The 23,960-nt window shown below is 43.1% G+C and overlaps 1 protein-coding gene across 4 annotated transcripts in view; it reads left to right on the top strand.

Annotated features, from left to right (window-relative positions):
- DLG2 (discs large MAGUK scaffold protein 2) overlaps positions 1-23,960 on the top strand; it is a 2,095,445-nt gene that overhangs the window by 1,907,708 nt on the left and 163,777 nt on the right. For all 4 annotated transcript variants that reach the window (XM_019524161.1, XM_019524158.1, XM_019524160.1 and 1 more), the window contains one exon: positions 11,348-11,462. In XM_019524161.1, coding sequence (XP_019379706.1) covers positions 11,348-11,462 — 115 coding nt within the window. The remainder of the gene's footprint in view (positions 1-11,347; positions 11,463-23,960) is intronic.

The raw sequence follows: 23,960 nt of genomic DNA, 5'->3' as shown, positions 1-23,960 counted from the left end.
TACTATTTTTTGGGTAATTTAAAACTGGACTGGACAAAGTACTTGAAAATAAGATGGCTAAGAAGAAGATCCTCTACCAGTACCCTGAACAAAACAGGGCCATAGAGTAGCATGCATATTTATTGAAGAAGCTTATTCACACGGAAGAAAAGTCAGCTGGGGCCTAAAACACTGGAGGGATTTTTAAACCATCCTGCCCTGTATGAAACCATAACCCTTATAAAGCTATCGAGGTTAATGAGGTATGTGCTACTCTGCTGAGTAAATGCTGGCTGGGCAAATCAGCCGCCCAGGGAGGGGAAGTACACGTGCCCAGTTCTTTTCAGTATTTCAAACTGTGTTCCTGCGAGACACCATATGTGCCTTGTGCCATGCCTGACTCCTCCTTTCAGTACTTGCCTTGACTCCTGTTGGGCGTGTGTACCTGGCAGACAGTCTGAGACAAATGGTTAACAGGAACCCTGGATGGCCTCCACAAGGAGTTGTATTTTGTTTTCATGTGCACAAGTCCAAGTGAAGACTGCTAAAATATACAAGAGTAGAAGAAAACCTGGTGAGGGGAAAATAGTTCCTAATACCTCTTTTCAGGTTCTCATTCATTCTTCAGATGGCTCCTAAGTGAGTTCAAGAAACAGGCAGGATTTGGAGGACATTCCTACCTATTCAGGTACAGGGTAAGCCACAGCTGGGAAGGATAGGGAATAGCTTGAATAATACCTCAGAGGAACTTAAAGACCTTAGTACTGATGACTTGATTCAGTTTAGTGCATGTCTTTATCCAGTGCAGAGTTTCTACTGTACTATATCTTCCAGAAATCACTTCAAATTTGATAGATATTCATTGAAACTATGAATAGGACACAGTGTTAGTTTCCTGAATATATTTTGAGAGAAACATATTTTCAGGTGTATTTATATTCACAGCCAACCTGATATGAAGCCTCAATCTCCTGGAGTGACAGATGGAGAAAGTATTACCTTCAGTAACAAAGAAAATGAAATTAAAGTTGGCAGTGACATTTGGGCACTGAGGCCCAGCTTTAAAGCAAATGCACTAGGGTGGAAGTTTAATTATAGGACAGGAAAAGCTGTAAATATCCATATGAGGATAACGCAAGACAGTAGTTTTAAGGAGGAGAATGTGTTAAAAAGCAAAGACACCAACGGATTTAGCTGGCTGAAGTTTCAAAGGCAAGACAAAGCAGAGAGCCCTCGAAATGTTTCACAGCTTTGAAAAGAGGAGAATTATTGTCTCACGATACCTGAAACGTGTATGTCTTCACAGTACTAATGGATACATACATTCAAAATCTGAAGACCTAATAACATGTAGAGGCATCTTCCCTCCAGCAATATCAAGATCAGTGTTTTTCATTTCCTTTGCTTCTGGAAACCTGGGGAATATCAGTAAAAAAGAGAGCCATGTGAGCAATAAGAAGTAGCAGCATAAATTTGGACAATATATTTTGTATAGTGCCTTATACAATAGAGCTCCAGTCTTGACTGAGGCCCTTAGATGATACTGTAATACAAATACCATAAATAGTAAGTTGCCTTAGTAGATGTAAACATTATTCTGCTGGAAGCACTAGAAGTTGTGAATATATAGATTTTAGATTTAGATGCTGTGAAGTCTGATCGACGTTTCAGAATGATTCGGAGTAGAGGGGTTGCCCTTCTTGATCAGCCCTGAAGTCTGTCTTTTCCAAAGGTCTGTTTGGTTTAGTTTGGTTTGTTTCTACCACCAGATATCCCAGGAAAGTGTAAGAACCCAACAGTGGGAAAATGTGGGATTATTTCCCCCACTGTAAATTTTTTTTATTTGAGCTAGCAGGCTCATTAGAGAATTCATTCATCAAAGACTAATGGTCAGTGAAGATCTTTACAATCTGATATATATTTTACAACCTCAGATCATAGAAAGTTTTTGCATCTCAGAAGATACAATAAATATGCTCTTGGCAAACATTCTGCTCAGAGCATAGTGTTAAATAAGAAAGCTTAGTGTGTAAGTGATATATGTATACCAAATGGCCTGGGCAGACAAATACATAATCCTGGGGTTTTATACTAATATAAACTACATCATGATCAGGAATGATCGGACATGTAGCTACCCTGGTGTTGCTCACGCAGGAAGCACTACACAACTTGGTAGTGGGGGATCAGGTAAATGCTTTGACTTGCATCCGCTTGCTTTTAACAAAACATTTTCCAGGATATATGTGGCTAATACCTAAATCACTATAACTTACTCTGATAGCTTTGCCTCTACTTCTTTTAGGGGTTATTTCTTCATCAGATTACATATAATTTAGGGATTTGCATCATCTTTCTACTACATTATAACACCGGTCTAATGCTTATTACAATTTATCCTTTGCCCAGGCCCAAAGGAAAGTGTTAACTTGTTGCATCTCATTTTATAAAGCTCTCTATTATTGTTTAGTTGTATTACAGTGAAGAGGATATATAGTGTAAATACACAGATTTCTGGGAGAAAGCAAGAAGGAGCATGACTCTATAGCTCAGTGCTAAGGGCATTCCTCTTGTGTGAGTAAAGGGTCCTGACTTCTGCTTTCTGCAGCTGGGACTGTTTATGCATTTTATATTAAACAGCCATTGGTTAAAATACAGAAGTAACCCTGGCAGCAGGGACCAAAGCCAGGACTTTCTTTTCCCAGCAGCATGTCCTCCTTGCTGCACTACAGTCACACCGCCTTATATTAGTTCTTCTTTTGACACCATGAAGCTTGTGCACTTGAGGGACCAAACTGCAGGACGAAGACTGGAGGAGTGCCCCTTCGTCTATTGTATAACGTGGTACTTAGAGCATTCTCCTGAGAGGTGGGAGATGTGAGTTTGAGTCTCTTCAGGCTAAGGAAGTCCAAGAGCCCAGTTCTCCCACTTCCTGGGCAAGTAAATATGGGCTATTGAGTCGAAGGTGGACACCAGCCCCACCCCATGTAGTGCATAAGGTGCTCTGTGTTAAAAAGAACTGCTACTGTGAGTTGGACATCCCGGGGGTGCTGGTCCCCATCGGCACCTCCCCTCTAGGCAGTGTAGCTTCCAAGATGATGATGGCACTTAAGCTGTGGGGAAAGTCAGATGCCCCCATGTGCCTATCATTTCCTCTTGACTGGTTGTAGGTGCCTTCCTGCTCAGCCCCAAGGACTGTGCCTTGATGTTGGTAGGTGCCTACATCTTCCTGTTCACCTACTCACCAGTGCCTAATCCTGTTGATTTGGATCACTCTTCTGGGGCCAGGTTCCTACATTTTAGGTGTTGTGATGCCTGTGGAGGTGCCTACATGGTCCATTTGGATCTGGCCCTAAGTGACTTATCTGGAGCCTGGCCTCCAGAGTCCCAGGGAGTATGGTAACCACTAGGGTAGCCTTCCCAAGGGGGCAAGGGAAGGCAGGTAGTAAGGGGTGGGCAGAAGACTCTGGAAGGGAGGAGAGTTTTCTTACACTTATTAGAAGTAACAGCATTCATTTAAAAAAAAATCTCATTGCAGTATATAGAATAACTCAACAATATATAGAATAAGTCATGCTGTTCAGCAAACATACCGGCAAAGAGCAAGGGAAGAAAATGGGAAAACTACATAATGGTAATTCATTATTATTATTATACTAGTGCAGTGCTTCTTGCCCTCTCAGTGGTCAACAGCATTCAGATCATCCCTTGACTCTTTCATAGATTCATAGATGTTAGGGTCAGAAGGGACCTCAGTAGGTCATGGAGACGGACCCCCTGCCCTGGGCAGGAAAGACTCTTGAAGTATCTCATTTGCATCCTCACAAAACATGTTGGGAGACACCTTGAGCTGGTATCATCTGCCTAGCTCCGTAAAAGCTGTGGCAGACTGACACTGGAGAAGGATTTCCATCAGTAGTTACCATCAATAGCCAGCTTGTATTGACCTGAACCATTGGCATTGCCTAATGCTTTTTGTGTCTTTTTTGAGCCAGTACATTTTAATGGATGAGAAGTGGACTATTGGGATTTTACACAGGTTTTTTCCCTCTTCTTTTGGAGCCCCCAAAATACATAAGCCTTCCCCACTATCCAGCCACTTACCTGTGCTATTAGCAATCTCTTCCTCACCATTCACTGAGGTGAGTTGCAGATACAATATTTTAAAAGTGTAATAGCAGCACTTATGAAAGTGTTTATCATGTAGAAGCAATCCATGAGGATCCTGTATTATGCTGGAGAGTGAATTTTGATACCTGCTGATGGAAAGAATTAGGATCTCTCTAATGATGTCAACACTAGATAAATTCAAACTAATATAGACTGGGTCTGCCAGCATTCATGCCGTTCAGTGGTGTCATTTTCACTGATATATTACGTGTCAGTATTTCCATCATAAACTAATTTCAGGAGTTGATTTTTAGATTTTTTTCCCCTTATGACTATATTTGCTCTACTCTGCAATCTGTCATATAAGATGAAGGGTGAAAATTATTATGTTTTAATTGTATGAAAACTCTGTAACTCTCTCCTGTTTGTAGGGCTTCATAATACTGGCTTGTTTGTTGCCAGGTGTTACTCCCTAAATTTATACCTATACAGCAGCTTTAGTATTTCAAATTAAACTTTTCCTGCCTTTATTCTGTATAGTGGACTCCAGCTAGAAATCCAATAGATGACCTGTAACAGGTTTCAGATATGGATGCTTTGAGTTGGCCATTGTTAGAATCCTCATTGTATTTAGCCTAGTTCTGAAAAGCTTGCAGAATGCTTGCTGCCAATAATAGCAACCTCAACAAATTTGAATATCCAAACTGGCGGGCCAGAGACTTTGGCTTTATGCAGTGGGAGCCACCTTTTTTGGCCAGTATGCTGCAAGCTAAGCCCCGCGCTCTCCCCAAGTGCTACTCTGATCCCCTTCTTGTTCTGTATTTTGTGCTTTCCCCTATCTTCTGCTGTTCTTCCTGCTGCCTCTCCCATCTACCATCACAGAGGCTGCATGTGCCACATGCTGGCCCCCCAGCCTGATGATTCAAAGTGCTGTCTGTATCTATTGACATAAGAGAATGCAAAATACATGGGGCAAACCTGAAAATTTCTATCACCCATGTGTTAGGGACGGTGACAGCAAAATCATCAACATTGGAAAGGCAGTGCTTACAAAAATAAATAGAAGGTTTGGGGGTTGAGTACTCTTGTTGGTTGCCTTATGCCAGATTACTTGGGTCCAGATCCACAAGGGAAAGCCCCTTTGCTGAGTATCACCACTTCTGACTTTGAGGCACCTACAATTTTTAGCTTCCAAAGTGAAATTTGTAAACTTGAGCTAGCTGCATAAGATCCTTGAACAACGTGTGGACTTCACAACTGCTGGGACAATGAGCTGGGTAAGGAGGAAACCTTAAGGTAGCCAGTAAGAAACCCCAAATAAAAGGTTGTTCCTGAACTTGCACCTTTCCTGGATGTGGGATATGAACCCATGACACTTTTACACTGGTGTTATCAAATTTTACACTGTGGTATAAAAGGGGCATAATACCATCAGAGTACATTACATGAGCCCAATGTAGAATTACCCTGAGGAAAAGTCAGGGGTAACACTACATTGGTCCAAATTATACCGTATGTCACAGCATGTGTGCTTTGTGATGGCAGCTTATCCCAGGATAGCAGTTTGCTCAAGGCAAGTGGGCCCCTTCCAATGGCTAGCCATCTACTGTGAGCAGCTACCTGGGGTAAGCTACACATTCATCTGCTTCAGATCCTGGTGCAATTTATATCAGCATACAAAGCAGATATAAGGTAAACTGGCCTAGATTCTTGTAGGCACTACCCTGAAGTTGTTATAGCAGGAGAACTTTAGTCACCAGGTATCACTGTGCAGATACTCCAAACTAGCTCTGAATGCATCCGGTCTACAACTAAGAGCTGCGTACCCTGGGATAATAAGGCTTGCCGCCACACTGTGCTGAGACAGCTACATTGCTTCTAGTTCTTGAGTGGAGATGTGCAGATTTAGCACATGTACCTTTCAATGGTATTCTCTTACACCCGTCTAGGTATATCCTAAGGAGCTTTTCTGGTATCAATTTAGCACTAAATCCTTTCAAGGGCTTCGCTTGAGGCTCATTTAGATAACCGCTCCAGAGTGTTTTGAATATGTAAAGTTCTGGGTAAAGCCAAAGCAGTAAAACTCACTCTTGAAAGCTAGCTGCTGCACATGTCCAAGGTTTCATTGCTGGCTGGTCTGTTCAAGATTTTTCAAGTACCGGGGAATGAGGTAGGAGGAAGAGAATCACTGCAGAACCTGAATAGTTAGGTGAGCAAATCCTTTGTGGAACAATGGACCACTGGAACCAATATCTGAGATAAAGGGTAGGATTTGGCCTCAGTTTGGATTGAGGTTTGCGGACAGTTTAGACTGCAGCTAAAGTGATTCCTCAGAGAGATGTGCATCAACAGGAGTTGTCTCCTTTCTTCTCAGCATGGTCTGTTACCAGTGGCAGCATTCCCAGATTAATAGGGAATACCTACACCATGGAAAGACCATGTGAGGGAGAGCCCCATGCCAGCTTTGTGCGGGCTGCCTGCCTACGCTCATGCCAGTTTGTTGGCACATACCCAGTGCCACACTGAGGCAGTTGCATTACGTCCATTTTAGGAGAGGTAATTAGCCATGTTAGGCAGAAGGCAGGGCATTTTGAGAGGGCGCATAGGCAGGGCAGGCTTGGTGGCCTTTACTGAGGCACTCCCCGGGAGGATCCTGTGACAGTGTAGACCGGGGGTGACCAACCTGCAGCTCCAGAGCCACATGCAGCTCTTCAGAAGTTAATAAGCATCTTTTTTAAACTTTGCACAAGCACACAGCGACCAGCTTCCAAATGGTCACCATGTGCTTGTGCAAAGTTTCAAGGAGGCTTCTGAATAGCCGCATGAGGCTCTGGAGCTGCAGGTTGGCAACCCCTAGTGTAGACCTTTAGCTAGCAGGCCAAATGTGGCCTGTGAAGCCATGGCATCTGGCCCCCGGGGCTCCCCATAAGTCAGAAAATATGGCAGCAGGGGAGCCTTGGCCATTAATACTTCCACCCTCCCCACTGCCAAATTCGCAAGCCCTGCACAGTGGGTTGAAGCTAGGTCATGCCCCCTCTCATCCCCCCAGGCTCCCTTCCCCCCAAGTCACTGAACCAGGGCTGGGGCATGCCCCCTCCCCGCTGCATGACTGAATCAGTGTTGGGCCGTGCCCCCTTCCCGCATGGCCATGTTGGGGCTGGGCCACACCCTCTTCTCCCTGTATGGCTGAATCAGGACCAGACCACCCCCCGTCTCCTCACACAGCTACACTGGGGCTGGGCCATGCCCCCTTCTTCCCACACAGCTACATCAGACCCACTCCCTCTGGGGAGCTGGATGGGGCCACATCACATCTGCCCCAGGAGCCAAATCAAAGCTACCAGTTGGATCTAGCCTGCAGATGGACCGGGCATTGCCCATCCGGTCTGGGGAAAAATGTTGAGTGCCACTGGTGTAGACACAGCCATAGGGTCAGAAGGAATCATGAAATCATTTTGTGTGGCTTCCTGAATGCATAGCATGTCAGCCAGTTAACTCTGAACTGAACCCAGGAATGGGCTAAATGAATCCAGCAGTAAGAGGCACGCACCCATTTTCACTGGGGTGTTGGAAGATAAAAATCCGGCAAATTTCCAGCAGTGACAAGATTTTGTTTTCCTCTTTCCTTAAGGAACATGAAGACAGTGAATCAGCCTTTACATGATTTTTTTTTTTTTATCGGTTTGTCACAACTTTGACGTTTCAATTTCGTCGCCTCCCTTAAAATTGACTGTTTGATTCATTGCTGGATTTGAACAAGGAACAGTTGTTTTTTTTTAGCTTTCAGCATTGCCATCCTAAACTTGATCCTAATGAGGACTGTTGCTCTGCACATGAAGGTGGAGGTATGCAGGGGTAGCTACTTGAGAGTACTGCTCCTGAATGATGCCATGCACAGATGAACCCTAAGGAAAAGAGTTTGTGCCGTTGACATCCATAGTACTGCTGATGGGTGTAGGGGTCAGAGCTAGTGCATCAGAATGCAGAACATCTCTCTTCCTCTTCACATTTGCAATGTGCCCATCACTGTGGTATCTAGGCGTCACACATAAGAATCAATTGACACAATATTGCAGGCTTTTAGGACCACTAAAACTGAGCCAATTGTGTCATGTTTTTGGAAGGGCCTGCTCATTTGTACACTCAACACTGTGAGTCTAACGGTTTGTCAGGACAAATTTAGGCATTTGAGTGCTCAGGCGTCAGTAGAGTGTAGTAGGCAACCATCAATTTTCTAGATCATGGTGTATGTGTAGGAGGTCTAGTCATGTGTCTGATGAATCCACTTGTACAGATACCTAAGACCATCACAGCAAGACCTTTGACACATGCCTAGGCAAGAGTATGGAGGAGCAGAGGCTGCCCAAAGCCTACCATCCCCTCTTTACACCACTGAGACAGAACCCAAAGGTCAGTCTGAGTCCAGATGCTCAGTGCCTCGATGGTTGTAGCTTCTGCCAGAAAGCAACAGCTAAGAACTGCTGCTGACTGCCTAATGCTTCAGCAAGGGTCTGTTTCTGTCAGGGTCATGTCCCCTAGCCTTTCTCCAATCAAGGAGTACCCACAAGGCAGTGGGAGCAAGTTTTTGGGGCATCCGATGCTCACCTTACTCTGGAGATTGTAACATTGTGGTATTTTACAGGAGCTACCCCGCCACAAGTAGCCCCACCACATTGCCACCAGGTTGTTTATGTTCATACCCCAAACCAACTCAGTAGAGTATATTGCCTAAATCCCATGTATATGATTTGTTTCAGAGGTATCTATGATTTTAATCCTATTTTATTTTAAAGAAAAAAACACATGGCTGCTGAAATTCTTCTTTTCCGTTGTCTCAGTTACGTTGTAATTTTGTTTTAAATTCAGCGATAAAAAGTAGTTTGATATCCGGAAATTCTAGTCCATGCTGTATGCAGCTTTAGATGCTACATGAAATCTCACAAGTGTCTTCCAGGCAGAAAAGTCATAAACAGCTTCAGAATAAATTTGCAGTCAGGTAAACAGTTGAAAGCACCAGAATCTGACAAAAAGTCCTGCAAAGTTGAAACCCTACAGAAATTGACTCTGAAATCATCCTCTGACTGTTCCACATCTATCTCGGTATCAACTGTGTTGGTGTGCAGACTGCAGATAATTTGACGCTGTGTTAGAGAGAGTCAGATTATTTTGGATCCTTGTTTCTCACTCTCCAGATTGGAGTCTATATCTGGGAGTTACTCCCACACCTCCAATACAGCGTCTACATGGGACTGTGTTACTTATTAAAGAGGAAAGCTCTCACTGTAGTTCCCCTGATGTAAAAGCCATTTCTTATCTCCAAAGCACCCAAGCATACTGAAATGCACTTTGCAATGGAGTTTAACGTCACCATTGGTGCATGTGGTGCCAGCTAACAATCCTTGAAGCTATATAGCTCTCCCGAATGTGCAGAAAAGATACAGAATAAGGAGTATATGTGCAGGTTTCTGTATTTTTAACCATGTTTCAAACATGCTAGTCCTGAGCATCAATCAGGTTTTTAGTGTAGCAAGGAGTGCATAACCAGTAATAGCAAACATATGCAATAGAAGTGGTAATAACATGTTAAAGGAATATTTTCAGTTGGGCCTTGAAGAAAATAAGATCATTTACTAATGTGTTTAGCAGACAAATTGGAATCATGCACAAATGCTGAAATCCTAGATTAGGACTCAGGCTGAAAAGTATCAGCGGGACTCAGGCGAGTTAGGAATCTATCTTGTTTTCAAAAGCAACACAGGCATTCAAGAGGCTAAGTCCTTTGGTTTTCAAAAAAGAGTTAGGCTCTCTTTTGAAAATGGGATTTAACTTCTTAAGTCATAGCGTGCCTTTGTAAATATTACTCAGGGAAAGAGGGACCAGTTAGACACGGACTGTTTATTTTAACAAGACCATAAACCTGGAATGTATCCTATGTGGAAGAGGAGGATGTCTTTTCCCTTCTACTGACACATGCATAATATTCACTGATGCTAGTGGGAGTTGTGAGTATAGGGGAAGAAAGAAGAACCTTATAAAACAGCAGTAGTTTTCCATTTGATTGGAAAGCAGCCATTGCCATCTACCAAATAAAGCAGCTATCAGGCATTTCAAGAGGACAGCAGGGGACAATGAGCACTATAAGGAAATCTGAAAAGGGTTCCAAAAATTGGATGAAGTTGGAAAATAGTGGGGAAAAGCCACACCAAAAAATCAATGAATACCATTAGACCTTGTGGTAGTTCTGTCTGGAGCATAGCCCAAATCTTAGCACTTGGAAGGATCAAATGTTACCAGCCTTTATGAAGAGTTAAAGGGTATTGAATAAAACCAACAAGTTGTTGCTACACAATCTACACATTCTGGGAGCAGAGCCAATATGAACAGCAAGTGGTAAATCAAAAATAATACCAAGTAATCTGCTAGAAGAAAATGGGATTCATGTAAGAAGAGGTTCTGCTAAGTTACGATCTGGACAGAACAGCACAGCCTGACCGACATAAGTGCTCGAGTTGCTTGCACACAAAAAAGGCAGTAGAATACGCCAGTGGCTAGTAAATGGGTGAGAAAGACGAGCTTGTTTTAACTGAGAAACATGAGATCTGGAGGCAGAGGCTGAAAAAGTTTGATCCATTGATCTGCATTCTCCTACTGGTTTGCTGCATGGTAAACATGGACTAAAACGTGTGATGTAGGCATTCATTACAGATGGCCCAGTTTTCAAAGGTGCTGAGAACCTGGTGTCTGTAGAAGTTTGTAAGCCCTCAGCACCAGTGGCAACAGTCAGATCACGTATTTAGGCACATCAATAAATATTTACTTGAGGCATCTCAGTTCACAAAATTTGGCCGTGTATCTGTACCATGGGAAGAATAGTAACTATATAATCAAGAGGTGCATTGCAAGGAAAAGGTTTGTGCGGCATATTCCTTCAAACATGCATCCATCCTGTTGAGATTCTGCCTTTGACAGGGACAATAGTCTAAAAGGTAGGGTATTCCCTTTTCTATCACAGACTTCTGGCAAGGTCTTTGCCAAATCGTGGTAGCTTCTTTGTGCCTCAGTTTCTCATTTGTAAAATGGGACTATAATATTTGGGAGTGCGGATGCAATGAAAGATGGTGAGACACTTGGATTCTCCAGTAAAGATTTTCAGATCATGTCTTGGATTCTTTAAGTTAATATGGATTCATCTTTAGCAATTCTAACGATGTCCTGGGCCAAGGCAACTAACATACCTATTTTTTATGTTTGACCTCAGAGTACGCTCGATTTGAGGCAAAAATCCATGACCTGCGTGAGCAGATGATGAACCACAGCATGAGTTCTGGGTCCGGCTCCCTGAGAACTAATCAGAAGCGGTCACTCTATGTCAGGTAGGTTTGCAGTGATTTTCCTGGTCATATATATCAACAGTTTTTCTACCATATTGTTTTGGGGAACTGAGGAATTTAACTGAAAGGTGTTTCCTGAAGTGAGCTTTTATGCTTATAAGCATTTAATGCAGTGGTTTCAGTATGAATGCTTGATAAACGCATGTTACTAATTCTGTTTTTGGAGAGCCTTAGACTTCCATGTTAAGAAAGAATTGTGGTGATTTTTTTAAGATGAAAATATCTTGCCATTTGATAGTCCACCCAAAAACTGAAAAAAGTAGGGCGAGCATTTCTATTGACTTAATATAGAATCTATATATTGTGATAGCACCTAAAGGTCACAATTAGGCTGAATCTCAGTGCGCTAATTACTGACCAGATTGTATTAGTGGCAGCTCATGTCACAAAGAGCTTATAATCTAAATGGGAAAGGTGAAGCGGGTGGATGAAGCAAACAAGCCAGTCAGTGTGGGCTAATGTCACGTGGGGAAATGCAAAAAAATAAGATGTGTGCAATTCTTAGCTAGGTAGTAATAGTGATTATTGGTCTATTTTTGCCATGGTAGTTCTACCTTGGTAGCCATTATCAACCAAAGGATTGATTGACTTGGCACCTGACAACGTTTTTGCTGTTAGTCGGGTCCTATTGGCACTGAAAGGTATACTGCTCCGAGTGAATAATATATTGGATTCAGTGGCAGATATTTCAATAGCACCATTGCTTTTTAGGCTTTTCATTTTTAATTTATTTCCTTGTGCTCATAAAATTAAAAAAAAAATCTTGACAATCATGAAATAGAGGGAAGTAATTTGTCAATCTCCAGGAAGCGATAATTATTCATGGGGGAGCTAATTCAGGTGATACCATTGCAGAGATCCAATTAAGGCTAAATCCTACATTTTGTCATTATGCCCTCAGCATGAGGGGAGATGGTATCAGAAAGAATTGAAGGAGGAAAAAAACACTCAAAGGTAAGTGCCTGGTGGTCTCTTTCAAGCTTGGCACTGCTGCAGAGAGATCAAGGCCTGAATGGCGATAGGGGCTGATCTACTCTCTTATTCCCTAAAAGCTGATCTGTCATGCCATAAATACTAGTCCAGCTGCCCTTGTGACTCCACTCTGTTCTCTTGGAGTACTTCGAAGTTGTCAGGTTTTTGTCCACACTAGAATCAAATAATTCTTCCACCTTTGCAGGTCTTGGCCTATAGCACTCTGCACATCAGCTATGATTCTCCAACAAGGTTTGGTACCTGCAGGGCTTCCCTTTGGGAGTCTGTAAATACCATTACCAGATCAGTTACTTCTTAAACCAAAATGCTGTTTAATCTTTACTGTTGGAAGACAGCAGAGTATTGGAACATGGAAGTGACTTTAAAAAAATAAATAGACAAATCTATCTTACCAAGAGGATTGGCCTTACTTTGGAAGCTTAGGAAATGCTTACCTTCTTTAGACACCCTTGCAGGTCTTTCCCTAGATATGGCAATTATGGTAATTAAGTTGGGGGCTGTGGGGAGGTCATGATAGCAGCCTTCAAATACCTGAAGAGAGAAAATGGTTGATCTTCCTTACTGCAGAGGGTACAATGTGAATCACTGATTTCAAACTGCAGTAATTTAGATTTACATTAGCTATCACTAGGCACATCTACACATGAAAGTAACATGGCTAAATAAACTCTGGTGCAGTTTGCACCAAAGTTTATTGCCTCTGGGAGCAGCATTTGCACAGGGGCCCGGGACTGCAGCTGCACGTCCGGAGCTGCTCCCCCCGCCTGAGCTCAACATGCTGCCGGGGGGCTGGCTGGGGCAAGAGAGTGCTACAGTGTGGGGCCAGCCAGCAGACAGCCCCCACGCTGTAGCACCCTTGTGCCCCAGTCACCGTCTATATGTGCATTGCAGCAAAGTAAGTACCTCCGCCATAGGTTCATACTTGCATTGGGCAGTACTAACCTATGGTGGAGTTAATTACTTTACTCCAGTCTAATAGCTCCACACATGTAGATGGTGATACTTTACAGCAGGAGCTAATTAGGCAACTCCACAGTAAACATCTCATGTAGATGCACTCACTAAGATCTTCCTTACTGTTAAAACAGTGAAGCAGTGGAATAGACTGCCCAGGGAAGCTGTGGATGCTCCTTCACCGGAGGTTTTTAAGAAGAGGTTGGATAAGCACGGGTCAGGGAAGATGAGGAGTAGAGTCCCCTCCTTCTTGCAGGGGGTTGGACCAGATGACCTCTGAGCTCTGTTCCAGCCCTATGATTCTGTGCTGGGGGAGAAGGGACACAGTCTACATGAACCCACAGGGCCTTTGGGGAAAATTAACCTCTGTCGTCTTATGTAGCAGAAGTAGCATCCAAAATCTCTGCTGTCATTATGGCTGGTTGCTTTGCTGGTTTGTTTGCAATTAGAAACAAAGAGTTCAACATTTTCTAAAATAGGGTTGCATTAAACCTAAACTAGTTAATATCACGCAGCAGGTATCATGGAGCCTGAGCAATAATCTCGTCCTCGTCTGATGCCTTTCAGCCCCATATCTATTTATCACCCTCAAACCACATAGCTAAATCTGTTCTTTTCTTCCAGAACGCAATAGCCTCAATTAAATCCTAGTTTTATAAACTCATGCAGTCAACGCCACAGAGATAACTGTTCTCATCTTTGCTATTTGAGACAGGCTGCATTATCATATGTGATGTGGTGATGCCTGAAGAACCCAATCAGAGACCACGGTTCCTTTGTCCTGGGCACTGTTAGTTCAAATAGCATACAGTAATTATAAAGGTAGCCTATATCTATATCAGGTACTGTGGGGCAAAAAGAGTGACTTGGGAAATGTGCATGTTCTCTTAGAATCTAATTTACTGAGTACTTTAAGGATAAAATCCCCTTATTGTCTAGGGACCTATATGAGAAATCTGTAGTTTGAAAGAATATTATTATAATGTTTATACAATTCAGGCCAACTGCATTACAGTGGGTTATTTTGGTAAGCATCTGTGTAGCATGTGAAAGGACTAGCTCCTAATTATCCTAAAGAAGTGAACATAGCAACACCCTGGCTGTGATAGAAAGCTAATGATGCCATTTTTCTTCATTTTTTTCATGCTTGAAGATGTCATGGTTGTGCTGTTCTGCACTGAATAAGAAGCATATTTATTTTTTAGCCTGAAATGCTGTAGCCATAGAGTTTAATTGGGATTAATATCATTGATTTAAGGACTATGCAAAAGGATGAAATAGTTGCCTCACAGACAAAATATATTGGAAAAACTAGAATAGAGTAAAATAAGTTTAATTTAAATGAGAATTATTACAAATAAATCTAATTCATTCACCAGTGGCAATTGGATGAAAGTAGGAGGGTGCAGTGGGGGATAAACAAAACTTTTGGGGGAACTGAAGCTAGCCGGTTTCCTATGGACACTAGCATTGGGAGTAGGGTTTATAAGCTTTAAGGTGGAAGGACTAGATCCATTCCCACAAGATCTTTTTGGATCCACTGGATGCCAGGGCCTCCACTCTCATTCCAAAGTCTCCCTGACTATGTTGTTGCATTGCTCCATAGGGCTGCTTTACCTGCTGTAGTCTCTTAATGTCTTGTTATGAGGGTGCCATAACATAGCATTTCAAGCTATGGCTGAAAGTTTGTATGGGTTCTCTACATCCTCCTATTTGATTCCCAGCTCTGCTTCTACCCTTTATAAATTCCCCATCCTCCAAAGGCAGCGGACTGCTGTTTCTCGCCACCATCTAGCCCCCACGTTAAGCCATGAGTCATGTTAATATTGACCATAGACAGTAACATTAAATGCAGCAAGAAGCAAAGAGAGTATGAAGATCAGAAGTCAAAGATGGTAGAAGTGCATTGCTCACAGCTGTAGATAAAGGACAGAGATGTTTACGTAAGGAATTGTGATTGCCTTCTGGATTTCTTTCTTTTATTTTTTGTGGTTTACACCTCCTCCTCCTCCTCCTCATTCTTTGTCCATGGCCCTTCAAAGATAATGTTCCCTTTCAGCCATGTTTCTGATTATATTTGTTGTGTTTCCCTGCATTCATTCATTTTTTTTGGTACATCCATTGTTTCTTAAGAACGTCCATTGTTTCTTAAGAACACATCTGTATTATTGAATTTTCAGGTAGCTATAGGGTGGCCAGATGTCTCATTGCTGCAGGTCCAAAAAAAAAGAAAAGTGCACGTGAAAGAACCTGTCTTCATGGACTCATCTGTCTGATTTCTAGATGAGGAAGGCTTTGAATTCTTACTTAAAACAGTCAAATAGAAATGAAGAAATGTCTCTAGCCAAACATTAGAGAGTCTAGAAAGAGGGATGCCACACTCAGGGTTAAAACTCTGGAATGCATAATAGCTCCGGGTATACATGGAGATTCAGCATCTTGCCTCTTCAGTTCACTGGTTTTAAGCTGTTCAAGAGCAGTACTGACCCAAAATCGTTGCATCCAAAAGCTATTCTCTGTCCTGTGTGGAGTGGCTTCTGGGTTTTGTATATCCAAACTGTCTACTTCATACCTCCAATACTGCATGAATTGCCAAGTGCAAACCCCTCTATAAGCCTTGGAAATGAACCTCTATGTTAAGATTGGGACACATTAATTGTGAGATCAGTTACACTCTTACTGCCGAAGCTGTACCAATTCTAAAAATGCTCTGTAGTAAAGAGTACTTCAGTTCTCTTTTCCAGGCAGCATAATATTACCAAAAATATTCCAAAAAAGGAATGAGATTTCTTATTGCTTGTGTTATGCGGCATTTGATGCAAGGGATTTCCAAGCGTTTGGCAAATATTTGGGGTATAAATGCGGTGCAAGTGTTAAAACAGTTATATGTTTGTTAATTTATTTATTCAGCCATGGGAGGCAGAATCTGAATCTGTGCCATTCACCATGGTATCTTATCAGCTGTTTTTGCATGAATACAGCTCAACGGAGCTTAAAGGAAGTCAGGATCTAGGAGCTTTCTGTTGTATATTCTGGTTTACAGAACAATGAATATTTCAGTGGGTGCTATAAGGCAATACATGCAATTCCCGAACACCTTAGAAAGAGATGTGATGTCACTGTGATACAAGCACCTGGGGAGACCAGTTTTTTAAAGTAGTCATGGACATTCAGATGGGAGGGGACTACAGTGAGTTACAGTTGGAAAAGGTCAGCTGTCAAAACCTCGTGAGGTTTGCAAGCAGCCAGCAGCGCTGGTTTGAGCACAGAATGCCTGTCTTTTCCACCAGTTTTCTTTCTGGTGGCTAAGTGCCCTCCTCCAATTGACCTTCAGTGTGTCCTGGATTAAGGCTTGAAGGGTTGAATCTCTTTATAGGTATGCAAACAGGATCATGACAACAGTATTCGAACGTTCCCCCAGATAAACAAGCTCTAAGTGTGAAACCTGCACGTTTGGAAAGAACAAAATATTCAAGTCAAAATCAGCCTTGTAGGTTTGGAAGGACAAGCTTTCTGTTGCAAGGAAAAATTAGCGAAGATAACAGTTCACTAGGCGTTTTGGGGGGAAATTACTGAGCACATTAGAAATGTAAAAATATAATACCATCAAACTCTTTCAAAGCTGTTGCAGGCCTTTATGTCCAGAGACATTACTAGATGGCTCAACAGTGCAGGCAAGTCTAATCTCTGCTAATTAGTTGGACAAGCCTTCAGTCGTGTGAAACAGATTCTACGCACACACACATGCACGTATGCAACCTTTACACAATGTGTAATGTCAGCCTGCACTGCCTATCCTACTGCTGTTTCTATTTCAGTAATAAATCACTACGTGGCTTTGAAATGCCACCTGTTTCATTTTAACCCTTTGCTTGGATCTTAGATCTATATCTCTCCCCTGGCCTGCCTCCTTAGTGGCTTTCAAATTTATTTCATAGATTCATAGATGCTAGGGCCGGAGGGGACCTCAACAGATCATCGAGTCCGACCCCCCGCATAGGCAGGAAAGAGTGCTGGGGTCAGACCCCAGCCAGATGCCTCTCCAGCCTTCTCTTAAAGACCCCCAAGGTAGGGGACAGCACCACCTCCCTCAGAAGCCCATTCCAAATTTTGGCCAACCTTACTGTGAAGAAGTTTTTCCTGATATCCAGCCTAAATCTGTTCTCTGTCACTTTTTGACCATTGTTCCTTGTTACCGCAAGAGGTGCCCTGGTGAACAGAGCATCTCCAATCCCTTGCTGCGTCCCCCTAATGAATTTGTAGGCGGCCACAAGATCACCTCTCAGCCTTCTCTTGCAGAGGCTGAAGAGGTCCAGGTCCCTCAGTCTCTTCTCATAGGGCTTGTCCTGTAAGCCCCTAACCATGCGAGTGGCTCTCCTCTGGACCCTCTTGAGTCTATCAACATCCTTCTTGAAGTAGGGCGCCCAAAACTGGATGCAGTACTCCACCTGTGGTCTGACCAGTGCCGCATAGAGGGGAAGTATCACCTCCTTGGACCTATTTGTCATGCATCTGCTGATGCATGATAAAGTGTGGTTAGTTTTGCTGATGATTTCATCACACTGATGACTCGTTCATCTTGGAGTCCACTATGACTCCAAGATCCCTTTCTGCTTCTGTGCTGCTGAGAGGGTCACTTCCCAGCCCATAGGTGTGCTGGAAATTTTTGTGCCCTAGGTGTAGCACTCTGCACTTGTCCTTGCTGTACTGCATCTTATTGTGTACTGCCCACTTTTCTAACCTGTTCAGATCTGCCTGCACTCATTCCCTACCCTCCAGAGTGTGCGCTTCACCCCACAATTTAGTATCGTCAACAAACTTGGACAGAGTACACTTCACACCCACATCCAAGTCACTGATGAAGATAATTGAAGAGTACAGGCCCAAGGACCGAACCCTGTGGGACCCCACTACCCACATCCTTCCAGGTCGATACCGACCCATCTACTACCACTCTCTGGGGGTGACCGCTAAGCCAGTTTGCCACCCACCAGACTGTCTAAAAAGCTATGTCACAGCCTCTTCATTTATTTATGAGAATAGGATGAGATACCATATCAAAGGCCTTGCTAAAGTCCAAGAAAGCAACATCCACCTCTGCTCCTGCATTTAAGCATTTTGTGACCCTGTCATAAAATGAAACCAGATTGGTCAGGCATGATCTACCTGCTACAAATCCACACTGGTTTCCTTGCTGCATTATTTTTCCCACTGGACTCCCATAAGTATCATCCTTCATAATCTTTTCAAAGACCTTTCCAAGGATGGAGGCGAGACTGACTGGCCTATGATTACTCAGATCATTCTTCTTCCCCTTCTTGAAAATAGGAACCACATCAGCCCTTTTCCAGTCCTCCAGGACTTGACCTGAGCACCACGAGTGTTCAAACAGCTGTGCCAGTGGTTCTACTATGACACTGGCCAATTCCTTCAGTACCCTCAGATGCAGCTCATCTGGGCCTACTTGAACACATCCAGTCCATCCAAGTGACTCTGCACCAAGTCAGTGTCAACAGTTGGTGGGCTGGGGTCCCTCTGATGCCCATCTAAGAACCCGTTAGGAGACTTATCTTGAGCCCTGTTCAGGAACAATGAGGCAAGAAACTCATTGAATAGCTTAGCCTTGTTCTCCCTCTCTGTCACTAATTGCTCCTTCTTGTTCAGTAGGGGTCCTATGCTGCCCTGCGCCTTACTTTTACTCCCTACATACCTAAAAAAAACCCCTTTTTGTTGTCTTTAATTTATGTTGCTAGCCTCAGCTCTGTAGTTGCTTTGGCCTTTCTAACTGCCTCCCTGTAAGTGTGGGCCAAGTAGGTATACTCTTTCTTGGTAGCTTCCCCCTGCTTCCATTGCCTATATGCCTTCTTTTTTGCCCTTAGGTTCCCCTGGATTTCCCTGTTTAACCAAGGAAGTTTTTTGGCTCCTTTCTCCTTTTTCCCTTGTAGTGGGATAGTCTCCTTCTGTGCTCAAAGGATCACTTACTTTAGGAATGACCACCCTTGCTGGACTCCCATCTCACCAGTACTCTTATCCTGCAGTGCATAATTGACTAGACTCCTAAGCACTCTGAAGTTAGCCTTCCTAAAGTCAAGCACTTCCACCGTACTAGTTATCTTACCCACCCTATGCCGTATGGTGAATTCAATTGATTGGTAGTCACTGTCCCCAAGGTGACCACGAATCTACAGCTCCCCTACCAGGTCTTCTCCTGTAGCCAACCCCAAGTGCAGTAAGGCATTCCCCTAGTGGTACTGTATACTTCCTGTGTTAGGTGAAGGTCCTGCATGCAAGTTAAGAACCTACATGAACAGTTGGATTTGCCACTTGTGTGAACAACATTGAGAGCTGTTGATATATATGCTAGTAACGGGTGCTCCAGGATTCAGCCACCCAACTCACTATGCCGGACCACCTTCCAGGCTCCGAGTGCCTCACTGGGGGCACCTCACATCCAGCCGACCCCTTCCTGAAGCACACCTGCAAGCCTGGGGGTAACGCCACCACCACCCAGAGGCTGGACTGGTCCTGGCTCTGTGTCCCATGGAAAACACAGGAACTAGTAGTCCTTGAGGGTACTCAACACACTACAAGAACTTGGGGTTCTTCCCTCAGTCTGAAGCACAAATGGTGGTCTCCCTTAGTCATCTGAACCAAGGGAACCCCAAGGCATAATCTAGACCCTCTCCCAGTAAGTCTCCCATGCTAGGTACACTGGAGAACTTTATTGGTTACAAAGAGTAGGTTTTGAATAGGGTATAAGGTAGAGCAATATCAGAGAAATACCTTAGAGCAAACACTGCCATGGTAGCCTTTGATCAAGCATCTGAGTTACTGCAAGCTATATATCTAGTTAGATTTCCAGTAGCTTACTTATAAGTATCATCCAGAGGCAGGTGGAGATTCCCTCTGGAGGCAAGCAGATTCATTGATCATGAGTTTCAAGAGAGAAAGCAAGTTTCAGATGGTCCAGCTTCTCTGAGAGTTCACATCATGGCTGCTGCCCCCACCTCCTGAGCAGTCCTTCACTTATATAGCCCTTATGACCTCATTTCCCTGATCCAATGAACACCAGCAACTGTTGGTTGCCAGCTAACCAATTTGAAATGCATCACTGGTTTCCAGGTAGACTGGCAGGGTCTCTAGACCCCTCCCAGTCATGATGACATTGCTTGGAACAATAGGGAGTTTAAGCCCCAACCCAGGTGTGTGAGGCCAGTCATGTAGGCAGAGGGAGCAGGTTTTCCCCTCCCACGGGAATGTATCCAGCTCAGGTTACAACTCAGGGTTACCTGAAGCCAATGGGGCCAGCGGTGTCTGCTCTCTGCAGTGACCATGGTAACCACATTGTCCGATTGGTCCCCCGCCTGATAGCAGAGTTTGGGGAGAGACAGAGATGGCATTCTGCCACATGCTATACACACGTGCAACATGGTTTTCAAGATTAGACAGCTGTGCAGTCCCACCATAAGGCCACACCTTAAATGACTTGTCTTTCATGCTTTAAAGTTCAGTGGCTACTTTTAGACATTTGGCAGGTGAGTCCTATGAGTAAACTTGACATCTAACTATTACCATTATTTAATTTTGGTAATCACCAGAGCTTTCACAGCCATGATTCCAGGCTGCAGTGACTTGTTAGAAACCATCCCAGCTCTGTCTTCTGCTGAAATGCAAAGGACAGAAAGTGTGTTATTAATGTTTGTCTATTTACCTTTGATTAATCTCAAGCAATTCAAAGTTCTAAATTATAGCACAGACTGAAAGAAGCCTGTCCAAAAGCATGTCTCCAATGACACAACAGAGAGCATTTGTAATTATAGCATTTTGCAAACACATTTAGAAACTGTCAGTTCTGTGCATGTCAAACCAGCATGTGTGAAATGGACCACTGAACTTGCCGAAGTATGGAAAAACTGGGAAATTGCAAACTGCGTGGTCAGTGACCCATTTTGCATATGCCACTTAAGTTGATTTTTTTAATGTTCAGCTCTTAGGGTTCAGCCATTACTTCCATTTATATAGTCCAACACATCTGAAATCATAAGAAGTCTTTACATTGGTAAAGACTAGGAACAAGTTCAGGCTCAGAACCTGGTGGAAAAAAATCCTAGTCCTTAAATTTCCAAGACACAAACAAAGCTCCTGTATTACCTCTAGAAAAAGGTATCACTTGTCAAGGGTGCACGAGGGACAAGACAGTCTCTTCTTGGGCTGTGCTCTGGACTTTCTACTTAGTCCAGTTTATATATGTATTTTTTAAATGCCATTGTTCCATGTCAGACATATTCTTTGACAGGCTTTTTTAGTCTGGACTATAATTTGGCACTGATGAGGTCTCACCTGGAATACTGCATCCAGTTTTGGGTTCTACACTTCAAGAAGGATGTGGACAGGCTGGAAAGCATCCAGCAGAGAGTGACAAAAATTATTAGAGGCCTGGAAAGCATAACTTATGAGGAAGGGCTGAAAGAACAAGGGTTATTTAGTAGGGAGAGGGAAAGACTGAGACGGGATTTGATAGCAGTCTTCAATACCTGAAGGGTGATTACAAGGAGTGTGGAGATAGGCATTTCTCTGTGGCTGTGGGAGGACAGGAATAGGAGCAATGCCATCAACCTGCAGCAGTGGAAATTGTGGATGGAGATGAGGATGAACTTTCTGAGGTGATCGAGCATTGGGTCAAGCTACCTAGACAAGTTGTGGAATTTCTATCCCTGAAAATTTTCAAAAGCATGTTGGACAGGCACTTGGCTGGCATAGTTTAGTCGGCAATGATCCTGACTTGACCCAGGAGCTGGACTAGACAGCTTCATGGGATCCCTTGCAGCCCTGCTTTCCTATGATCCTATGTCACTTCAATTCTCTTTTTAACCAGATTAAGATTTTCATGCTTCCTACATTCTTACTGCCACCTGGTCAGGTGCCCTATTTCCAAAAGCTACCTGGAAAATGGGGGATCAGGTTCTTTGTCCTACCTGAATGACCCCTAATAAGCTGTCCAGGGCCTGATAGAATCAAATGGGTAGTAAGTCCTGGCCATAGATTATTGTTAGAGTATGGAAGAATATCTGAATTACAGAACAGTCCATGATGCTCCATACAATGAAATAGGGAATCAAGCCTGCCCCATATTTAGAAACACAGACTATGTTCTGTGTTCTGCAGCATCTCCTCATTTTGTTAGCGTATATATGAATATGTTTCACTCATCTTTTCCATGGGCTGAATACACAATAACTGCACAAATAAGGAAAATTAACTAAAAAGTCAAAGAAGTGGGTAAAGATTGATTAGAGGTGCTGAAGCCCCATAGCTCTGACTGACTTCAACAGGAGGGGCAGATGCACAACATCTCTGCAGATTAAGCCAATATGTTTTCAGAGGTCTTTAACGTACGGTTATGATTTATTACAGCTGTGTCACCAAGCAGCATGTCAAGGATGAGTTTGAGAACTATTAATCTGAGAGCATTCACAATGCAGGGGCCCTCCAGGCTTGCACTTTAAATTTTGCTAGTCTTCTGGTGTTAAATGAAATGGTGTGATATGCTGTAAGTATAGCAAACTGCCTAATATGTACTCCAGGAGCATGAAATGTGTTGTACTTGATGTATAGTCAGGTGGGACCATTGGCCATCTAATGACCTGCTAAAGTCCCCCCATCCCTCACAACATTGACATGTCTAAAGATAGTTCCTTGCACCATTTAATATTTTATACAGTCAGAAAAGATGCATTTGTTTTTAAGGCTGTTAATCCTATTTGTCCTCCAAAAATAATTACAATGAAGCAGTTAAGGGACAGTGAAAGTATAAACAGAGACAAAATAGTCTCATTTTAAGGTGTGATGCCAGGTTCCCCCTTCATCTTTGTGGTTTTGTATTTACATTACAGTTGGCTGCTTACTGCCATTTAAAACAGAGAACCAGTTCACCCAAACTGAACAGCAGTTTTGACAATAGACTCCCAACCCACCCCTGATGCTCTGAGACTTTCTGAAGCTTCCCTACACCCTGGAGTGGACCGTGTCCTTATTGAATATATTGATTTATTATGCTACCAGGCTGACTTAATTATAATATATAAATACATTTATTATGTAAACATATAAATAGGACATGTAAATGTATTATGCTGCATCCAACACAAGTACCAGATGCTGAAGAGCAGGCAGCACATCCATCTCTCAATATTTGCTTATATGGGAGATAGTGAGGTTTATCCCAAGCTGTCCCTTCCAAGATTGTGATGCAGAGTTAACTTTAACATGGCCTGAAAACTATTTTTTCAGGCCCCTTCCCAAAACATAACCAACTCTTGTCCACCATGAATGAGATGATGCTGCCTTGAGGCAGAGTGTTGGACTAGATGACATCTTAAGGTGCCTTCCAGCCCTATTGCTATAGTCGCATGCAGTATTTTTTCCCCCATTCATCTTTTTTCTATGCTACTGCACAGAATTGGCTTGATAAAGAGATGATCTCTTGGAACCTGCCAAAACACAAGCTACTTCTCTACAAAGGGGCGATCTTTG

This window comes from Gavialis gangeticus, unplaced genomic scaffold (assembly GCF_001723915.1).
Source record: "Gavialis gangeticus isolate Ggan-Ray unplaced genomic scaffold, GavGan_comp1, whole genome shotgun sequence".
NCBI lineage: Eukaryota > Metazoa > Chordata > Crocodylia > Gavialidae > Gavialis > Gavialis gangeticus.
This window is presented reverse-complemented; position numbering and strand designations above follow the sequence as displayed.